The 9790-nt window shown below is 41.8% G+C and overlaps 2 protein-coding genes across 2 annotated transcripts in view; one reads left to right on the top strand and one right to left on the bottom strand.

Moving 5' to 3' along the window:
- Positions 1-1833: 1833 nt before the first annotated feature.
- Positions 1834-7681, top strand: LOC105569410 (ras-like GTP-binding protein RhoL). The gene is made up of 5 exons (XM_012025863.1): positions 1834-2019; positions 6169-6298; positions 6510-6624; positions 6750-6867; positions 7114-7681. The coding sequence occupies exons 2-5, from the start codon at positions 6180-6182 to the stop codon at positions 7314-7316; spliced, it is 555 nt and encodes a 184-aa protein (XP_011881253.1). The 5' UTR covers positions 1834-2019; positions 6169-6179; the 3' UTR covers positions 7317-7681.
- Positions 7620-9790, bottom strand: part of LOC105569507 (peroxisomal multifunctional enzyme type 2-like) — a 9042-nt gene continuing 6871 nt past the window's right edge. Inside the window, exons 6-9 of the mRNA XM_012026022.1 lie at positions 9032-9149; positions 8494-8691; positions 8075-8172; positions 7620-8009 (exon numbers count right to left, since the gene is read on the bottom strand). Coding sequence (XP_011881412.1) covers positions 7890-8009; positions 8075-8172; positions 8494-8691; positions 9032-9149 — 534 coding nt within the window. The 3' untranslated portion in view covers positions 7620-7889. The remainder of the gene's footprint in view (positions 8010-8074; positions 8173-8493; positions 8692-9031; positions 9150-9790) is intronic.

The raw sequence follows: 9790 nt of genomic DNA, 5'->3' as shown, positions 1-9790 counted from the left end.
GGAATTGATCTCGGATCCCGAGTTTTCGACCTCCTCGGGATTCGTCTGGCTGCTCGCGGCCTTCTCCATCCCTTCGTTCTATAATCGATCTCTCCCCCTTAAAACAACAGAAACAGATTTAAACGTTTCGACGAAGTGCAAACTAAACGTATTCGACCTGCTTAAAATATAATCAGACTACGCGCAATTTCAACGTGAACGAGAGTCTTGTTAATTTACATTGAAATCGCACGTAATCCAATGTAATCAATACTCTATTATTTGAAACGGGGAAATTAATCAAAGCGCAATGCGTAAATATCGCTTCTTCCAACGCGCGTTAAGTGGCTCTTAAGTTAAGTAAGTTGATATCAAACGACGCGTGTCCGCGTCGAGTCGACGAGTGCAAAATTCGGGAGATAATCGCGAGCGGCCACGCGGCCGGACAGTCGCCTGACAAAATTACCTCGTCGACACTTTGCGACAATATATCGTTCGGTTGCCCCGCGCGAAACGCGGCTCGAGGCGAAACGTTATCTCGCTCGTTCGAGCGGCTGTGCTTGTGGAGGAATCGAATTCGTTTCCTACGGGGGGGAAGGGAATGATTTCTCCGCTTAATCGCGCGCCGTTCCGAGCCAACCCACGTTCACTCGAATGTAGATGGGAAGTCGAGGGTTGACGCGCGGTACCCTCGCGACATTCGCCAATGGCGGCGGCGGTTGAGTCGCGGGGCGACTTTTCAAGTGCGGGTTCGCCGTCTCGTTCGCCGTAAGTCAATGCTAATTGTGACGTCGATGCAAAGAGCCGCGCGGCAAAGTCTCGCGAGGCCCGAAAGTAACGTCTATCTTTCTTGCGTTGCGCACCGAGGACGCGATTTATCGCCGACGCATTTGCGCTCGAGTTTTTTTACGAGCGCGAGAAATTGAACCGGCAAGGCGACGAGTCCCGAAATGCCTGGGCATTTCTGTAATGACAAGTGAACAAGAGGCCGATCTTGACGAGCACGAAAGTGGACCGGGCAATGTATGTTTCAAATTTCAAGGATGTCGCAGTTGAGATATCAATCAGCAGACGCGTTTCGGCACGAAGTTGGAATTAAAGTTAAATAGTTATCTCGTCTGGTACGTAATTGTCCGTAATTATACAGCGTAGAGCGCTCGAGACGGACAGGATTAGTCAATTGTGTAAAACGTAGCTGAGGTAGCTGGGCGCAACGGTTGTGGAATTGCATATTTCTATGCAATTATAGTTTCAAATACTATATATTTGTCTATCAGCGTAATATGTCTGTGGGCGGACGCTTCAATGTTGCTTCAAGCTTGCAACAAGGTTGCTGAAACATTTCGCAACCTCCACGCAACGTTACAGTGTCGCAGTGAAATGTGTGCGCAATGTTTCTGCAATCTTTCGGTGCGGTATGGGCTAAATTCTAATTACAAAAATTAGAGATTTTATCTCAATAGTTATTAGGCTCCTACGATCTTTTTAAAATCTGGAATTTGCTCATAATTGTTTTTCTTCATATATTGATACAAATATACACAAAGTATTATTGCGTATATTGTACATATGTTGCTGTAATATAACATTGTAATATTTCAGAAGGCGGACATTCCGTTGCTGAAAGATTACAGCAGCGTTCGGGCAATGTTGCGATCTTGCGATGAATTATTGTTACAATGTTGCTGAAACCTTGCTGTGCTGTACGAGTCTGCTGGAAGGCGCATCGATGTTCCAGGCTGCGTGTCCCGCTCCCGTCGTCTCCGCGCGCGTACTCCACGTCAGCTGATCTTCCCCGTCCCGGCGGCAGCAGCGACGAAGGCCGCGGAGGCAAACGCGCGCGGCATTTTCGCAGTCCTCGCACGACCGTTGCGACGTGCGCGCGTCACGCACCGTCGTTCTCCACTTCTGTCCGCCGGCGCGCCTCGGTGTATTCCCGTATATATCGCCGCTGACTCTCCGTAGCCGCGAATCTCGACGAACGTGCGAAATGTCGCGGCCGCTCGACGCGCGTCCACTTCTCGCGTGACGTATCTCACGGTGAGTAATTTCACGTTCATCATCGCACGCCTGCCGCGGGACGAGAGGCGAGATTTATTCCGAAATGATGTCACGTGATAAGCGCGAAAGTAATTCGGGTGCGCCCGACCGTGAGTTTCCGTAAACTTTGTAACGGCTGAAATTTTCCTCTCAGAAATCGGGGGAGGTCGGAAAAGAAAGGCTGGTAGAAACGTGCTTGAAGCGAGAAAGAGAACCAACCCGGCTGCGTATTGATACTTGGAATTGCCACCAATTATCTCGCTGCGCGTTTGTAAATCGCGCCTTTCGAATTCCCGTCCAGCGGCTCTTGGAAAGTGGCCTGATCGTTCGCTCCGAGATCGCGATCGAGTGAAATCGGCGCGGCAAGATCGACGAAACGATGAGATTTATGGGGGAAAGTTCTCTCTGAATTTCAACGAGAGTCTCGACGTGTAACGCGGCTGAATAACACGAAAGCCTTTTAGACACGTCAGGTCGGCGTGGAGGCGCGATTAAGCCCAGGTCGCTTCTTGTGTAATCTATTCTTTAATTATCTTATCTCCTTATCGCACCTTTGATGACTCCCAACGCCTTGCCGCTCCGGGCGATGCGCGAATTGCGCGCCGATCTCGCGCGTAAATGCGAGCGATGAAACGCGACGGAGAGCACTGCAACGCACTTTTTTCACGGTGTACACTATCGAACGAGATACAATCTTTTCCCGCGTATTAATCCGTTCTTTTTTTTTACTTGCTCTCCTGCTCGTTCGCTCGCGTGACGTCACACGAGCTTACGGACGGCCGTGATAATTAATTTCTCGAGATTTTTCCCGATAGCAGGAAAAAGAAACCGCCACGGAAAGAACGATTTTGTTGAAGTGTGTGAAAATCGCAGACTTACAGATCTGTAAATAATTACGCTGCATCATCGAGTTAATTATGCAGGTATGCTTGGGCGTGACGATATAATGCCGCAAAAAGCTTTGACGTGTATTATATCGTTGTGTATACAGCGGCCAGCGTATGGTGCAATCGCTCATTCTTTAGATTTTATGTAATGTAATTGTTGGAGTAATTATTTTTATTATTTCCACGCGGAAAAAAATATGATGTTGTATCAACAAGATTAGTCTAGTTGAAATAAAATCGTTGAAACAGCATCAGTATTAATGAATGAAAAACATCAGATAGTTGTCTTGGTTCAAAATTAAAATCCATGGCAAATACAATTGAGTGAATTATTTATGCTTGCGGCAGCCCGTGACGTTAACGTTTGATTCAGGCAACTTCGTTTCTTTTTTCAATTCAAAACAGCATCTTTTCTCCGTGTATGACCAGTGTAATTATTTTCAGATTTGCGTCCGGTTTCATTTTCAGACACTCCAGCGAAACCGTTTTTCGTGCGGCAATTTTTAACCCGGTCGCACTGCGAATGCCACTCGCGCGAGTCCGCCGTGGAGAGGAAAGGCTTTAACAGAGATAAGTTTTCCAGAATTCCCCGCGTGAAATAGGACAACGAACTGATAAACAACCGCGTAGAGCCGACCGTCGCTCCATATCCTGTCGCCTAAAGGATGTGACAATCGCATTATGAGATTACGCCGCTGTCTACAGCCCGGGATATTATATTTTCTTCTTGGAGAGGAAGCTGAAAGCATTAAGAACAATCAGTTTTCTTGTATCAATTTTCGTCTGTCTGCGCGAACGAAATTACACGCGACTCGCTCAAGAGCGTTCAAGGCAGAATGTAGAGATTTTCTAAAATTATTCCTCCCGCTAATCAACGGCTGCTAATTACAAAGCTTGTTACACTTATCTATTTTCACGAACGCGGGCTCTTGAGTTTGTATCGTGGAACGAACGCATAAATAATTTATATATATATATAATTTTAACGGGAGTTCACGCCTCTTTTTTTGCTATCGTTTCCATCTCACGGTATCGATAGCTTCCCCTTCGCACAAATTTGTGCCGGTCTACAGCCTCGCAACTCCGCGCGCACGCATCGACGTTCGTATGCGAGCCGCTTCGTTACGTTCATTACGCAGTCGATCGATCGCGCGCGTTATTTAGGTTTGACACATGTGGCGATGTAAGGACAGCAAAGAAAGATAAACAACAGCAAGGAATGGGAATGCCGCGGCTCCTCTCGCACGTTCACTTTCACGTTTCTTTTAACGCGCAGAATATATCCGATAATCAGTGGTTCGTAAGTTTTTAAGACGTTGAGAGAGATTACATTGAGGGGCCACAATGTTGTAATTATTAATTCTGCTTCCTCTTTTTTTAGCGACTAAAGGTTTACGGCGCGTTTTGGCGGGAGAGAGGAAGATAAATGAATTTTCTCCGTGCCTCTCTGCTGGCGGTCGACACGCGAACTTAAATTGTCACGAGAGTATATTGACCTCGGTGTCATCAGGGCGGGTCTTAACACAAATTAGGAAACATGACTCCGACTCGCACGCGTGTTTTAATTAAGCAATTGCCATATCCCATAACGTAATGAGTCAGAGGCGGATACCTTCACTTTCGTCAATATTTATTCAGCAATCATAATCTAGAAAACTGCTCACAGTTCGTAAAAGCTCCACTTTACGTAGCCTTGTTTCAGCAAATTAAATTACTCTTTGTCGAAATAGAAATACCCTTCGTTAAAATCTAATGGATTATTGACGAATTTCGGGATTAACCTACACAAAGTTATGTAGCCCCGTTTCCTGCCCTGTTGACGAAGTAACGAATATTAATTTAAAAAAAATTGACGCGTGTATAATAACTGAAAAAAATATCAGGATTATCCGCAACGATATAACGCGAGAATTACATCTAGCAACAATAATAGGAGACTGAGTTTGTTACATTTAGCGCAAGGTATATAAGTGTAATGAGAACGCAGGTAAACGTATTTATAATTAGTCTTAGGCCGATGGCAGAGAACAATCCCTAAACTCTTAAGTAACGTCTTGCGTCTACGACAGTCTTTAAGAGTTTACGGATCGTTCTCTGCCGTCAGGCACCTTACTGTAAGGCTGCGTAAGCCATAGCTTTCGGGTGAATCTATTCGTGTGTGAATGGACCGCGGTAGTGATTATCGCGACGTACTATCAATCCCTGCTTCAGGCAGATCACGTTAACGACTCCGGAGAGTCGACCGGACGGCGCGTTTTGATAATGACCATACTTACTCGATAAGAAATACCAGCGAGTTCCGCTAACCCGTGCGCAAGGAGTGAATGAATACATGTGTCTTACTGGAAGGGCCGGGCTTATCAATCCGCTCGAAAAAGAAGGCACAAAGCCGTGGAATCGAGATGATTGGGCGAAGGGAAGCTGACCGTTTCGTTTTTGCGAACGAGGCACCTCGAGATTTCAAACTTCCTCCAGTCGCTTGATTGTATGGAAGAATTGTCCCGGTTGTATCGACGAGTTCTTGTATTGCAATCCCCATTGTTTCGTACAGAAGTTACTCCCGAGTCGTTGCGCTGTTCCAAAGACCTGCGGAAAAATTATTTGGATCTGTCAGCATTTTGGATTTTGTTCAAACCTGCGCGTGACTATTTAGCCACGCGGACGCACGCAAAATATATTGAAAATTTTGCTTGTATTTAACTTCGTAGACTAAAACCCGAACAGATCGATTGTTTGCGAAGCAGTATTCGATTGAGAAATATACGAGTCTCCTGTTACAAAGCTTTTACGATCAGTTTAAAGCTTAGTGGAATTGAGTAGAGACACTTGCAAATTTTCCTTTGTGGACTATCGCACAAATATGCGATATAAAAATAAAGAGAGAGAACCGCGAGATGGTACAATCATTAGTTTAACAGTGATAAGAATAAAGTAGCCGTCTCGTATTGCATTGGTATGCGATACGCATAACTTGGGGGACAGCCTTGGTGCCATACAGTGGCCGGATGCGCCTGTTGCTTTCTTTTCGGAGTTTAAGGAGTGATGGAATCACTGCATCGAGTAGTTTGTCAAACAGAAGACAAAAATGGAGTTGCGTCGAAGGGAAAAATTTGTTTAAAAAAAATTCTGTTCTCTTCAGATACTTTAAGAGAGATGCGGGGGAAGTCGGGATCGTGAATTACGGAATTTAACATTGACCAGTCTATAAATAACGCTGACGCGAGCTCTTGAAATATGTAATTAATGCGCTTTTGTATTGCAGAGGAAACGAAGATGACGTCCCGAAACAGACCAATTAAAATTACGACCGTTGGCGACGGCATGGTTGGGAAAACGTGCATGCTCATCACGTACACGAAGAAGGAATTCCCAACGGAATATGTACCTACTGTGTAAGCGCTGTAATGCATAGCGTCGTAATTAAGAGCAACCCTTTGCTGGTAGAAGATCCTAGATTTGTTTGCTTGCACAATTATATGCTCTCATCTCATCTCTTCTCCTGCGTGTTACATTAAGGATTATTAGAATTTTCTAAGTATTTGTTTAATTCTATCGGTTGAATATAGCTGTAATCTGTTATCTTATTTGCCCCGTCGCTTGCAGTTTCGATAACTACGTTGACAGCATATACGTGGGTGGACAGCAGTTCGAAATGACATTGTGGGACACGGCTGGTCAGGAAGACTACGAGAAGCTTAGGCCGCTATCGTATCCAAATGTACGTGACAACCCGTCTATTTCCAATGACAAGATTGACTTACTCATCTTCAATGCCTTCAAATATAACGTAGCCTTCGGATATCCTTTATGTATGATCTTGTGTTCATTCTTCTTCGCTTGCAGACTGATTGCTTCCTGGTCTGTTTCTCCATAAGCGCCCGTAGTTCCTTCGAAAACATAGCGAGTAAATGGCATCCAGAGATCAAAGCACATTGTCCCAATATACCGATTGTACTTGTGGGTAAGCGCATACGTTTTGTACATTGAGCAGGAATAAAAAGAGATTTCCTATATGAAATATTTGTGAAAAAAACATGAATATGAAATGCTTGCAAAAATATTCAAAAGTATTCTTTTCAATTATTCTTTCAATTAGTCTTTTTACATATTTTATACACATGTTGCAATTTGTTAAAATATATAATAAATACTCTTATCACTTGCCTCGTAATCTCTACTAGTAAACATGATGTGCTTTTTACGTTAGGTACTAAGGCAGATCATAGAAATCAAGAAGCTATGGATATTATCAGTTCGCGAGATTGCAACAAAATGAGAAGAAAGATCAGGGCGATCAAATACGTCGAGTGTTCGGCGATAAAACAGGAAGGTCTCGAAGAGGTTTTTGTGGAGGCTATTAGAGCCGTGCTGAAAAAACCGCCATCGAGAAAGCTCTGCTGCATCCTTTGAAACTAATGCATCTAGTTTGCAGGACGCATTTGGACGATTAGAATTATTAAGACCTATGTTAAACCAAAGATTTTCTTAGCATCTTACGTTCATGTGCCTCTTACTTGTACATTTTGCCCTTAACAATATCGCTAAAGTATACTTCACTTTCCTCGTGTATAGACTAGAATTATTGTGCGTCGTGTAAATACATATGTGCAAAATCTTTATATATATATCTAATATAAATCTTTATAACTATATACATATATCTAAAACATGAATTACTTACGTTTTGTACGCTTCGTCATAAATTTTTAGATTGCGATCGAGCGATAACTTTATTATAAATGTATTACAATACAAACATATATAAAGACATAAAATCAAGATTTTCCCCAGACTGCAACAAATTCCTTATAAAAGTTCCCGTTGGAACAAACAATAACTAGTATAAAAATGCGTATATCCCCAGTCCATACAAATACTTCCAGTTCGAGTTCATGTAATTTATTGCACTCTTATATCACGCAAATTGCGTTACTCGCTTAAAGAACCATGATAATATAAGGATAATATGTTAATATAAAAAAATCACAACTTCGCTTTGTGAGTTTCCATAACACTCTTTAGTTTTTGCGTGAGCATAATATTCCCGGTTATTTTCAATTTCCCACGCATGAACGCCAACTGCGGATTTAATTTTCCCAGTGCCTGCAACAATCACGATGTTATTTAGAGAAAAGGAAAATAATATGCTTTCATTTTTGCTAACTTACGATGTCAACCATATCTTTATCATCTACAATGAGCGTCGCGTCTGCTTTCCCAGATTTAGGTTTTCCCTTATACACTTCACCTTTCTTCAAGTCAAGGGCTGTCGAGAAAAAAGAAAGTTACATTAACTTGATTAATATTAAATATCACAATTTTTCTCTCACCCCCATATTTTAAAACATGTACAGCTTACCATTCCTTAAGCTCGTATCAGACTACGGATTGAGATTAGATTGAAATTTGACCAGAGAGTAAAGTTTACTAATCTAATGTTTAGTGACTTTTATTCTAATTGATCAAATTTCAATCTAATCTCAATCTCAATCCATAGTCTGATATTCCCGGTTATCTCCAATTTTCCACGCATAAACGCCAATCTGATACGGGCTTAAGATTGTTAGAATTTTCTCAAGCTACTTACTCCATTCAGATGCTAGTTTTCCGCCATCGGTAATATTGTAAAGGAAGACAGCATTAACGCTCTTAGCTTTATCCGGATTCTCTTTTACTGCATCGTTGATAGCCGCAAATATAGCGTCGCTCGACAGCTCTGTCTTTCCGGAACACGGATTTGCTCGCGGTACGCCCATTTTCACCTCCAATAGATCAATGTAAGCGCCTGCAAAGTAAAATTATCTGTTACTTGCAAGAATAAAAGTACAATTATCAATATAATGAATAAAATAATTTTACATGTATCATTTTAACTGATTATATATAAATTATTTGAAAATAAGATAAACTATAGATAGTCACGAGCTAGCTCTTTTTCATTAAGTCTTGATATCTTTGGAAAAAGTCTTTAAATTATACGCTTCTCGAACGAATATCATTTATTATATTTTAACACCATGACAACGAATGTAACGGTTTTAAACTGATAATCGATTTACCTTATACAAGAAAAAAGATCACGCTTTCGTATAATAAAATTAATAAATTCTACGACAATGACTGACCTGTAACAACCGGCTTTCCAGTCTCGTGGACAGATGTTTGGAAGTGTATTCTGTTACCGCTGCGCCACATGTCAGTACGTAGGGTCTGACCTGGTATAACCGGTTTTGCAAATCTCGCCTAGAAATATTTTAATACAGCATTAAATGAGGATGTCAAGTCCTTCAAAGAATATCACTGGGATGCCAAAGTAGTATATCTCTTCATTTATAAAATAAATTTGCGTGAAGCGATGTGTTGACGGTGACAATTCTAACGATACTGATATGGATGTTGTTGAGATAAGCCGCTTATCAAAATGGACAGTCATGGTCGAGATAAGAAAAAGTAATACAGATTAGAGTACAGTAGCACATAAACTTGCCAAGATACACTGCATTCGTCGCCGCGTTAGTGGATTATTAAATTAAAGGAAAAACATATTTTGCGCTGGACTTTACTGTAGCAACATTTTCTATATACTTGTCATAATTATGTATTTCTCTTATTTTTTATTGTGTTGTAATTATGTAATGTATTTACTTATATATTATATACACATTTACTTTACTGTTGATAAAAAATATTAAAAAATTACCTGCTTTCAACGCGACTTGCGTTGAATGCAACTATATAAACGTTTCTCGGCTAGTACGCGTTCATTACTGGACGAGTGCCGTATCGCGCCTCGCACACTATCTGCGCGAGTGCTATTTATAACTGTACCGTTCTGCGCAGACCATGAGTGTGCTTTTTGTATATATTACTATGATAATTATGGA

The sequence above is a fragment of the Vollenhovia emeryi genome, unplaced genomic scaffold (assembly GCF_000949405.1).
Source record: "Vollenhovia emeryi isolate VEMERY1.0 unplaced genomic scaffold, V.emery_V1.0 DF939124.1, whole genome shotgun sequence".
Taxonomy (NCBI): Eukaryota; Metazoa; Arthropoda; class Insecta; order Hymenoptera; family Formicidae; genus Vollenhovia; species Vollenhovia emeryi.
Note: the sequence above shows the minus strand (reverse complement) of the source record. Positions and strands in the feature narration are given on the sequence as shown.

What these genes read in the sequence shown, in the direction of transcription:
- LOC105569410 (XM_012025863.1), top strand. Translation starts at nt 6,180, where the DNA reads ATGACGTCCCGAAACAGACCAATTAAAATTACGACCGTTGGCGACGGC. An exon ending in GGCCGCTATCGTATCCAAAT is followed by an intron (nt 6,625 to 6,749) that starts GTACGTGACAAC and finishes CTTCGCTTGCAG; the next exon opens with ACTGATTGCTTCCTGGTCTG. An exon ending in TATACCGATTGTACTTGTGG is followed by an intron (nt 6,868 to 7,113) that starts GTAAGCGCATAC and finishes TTTTTACGTTAG; the next exon opens with GTACTAAGGCAGATCATAGA.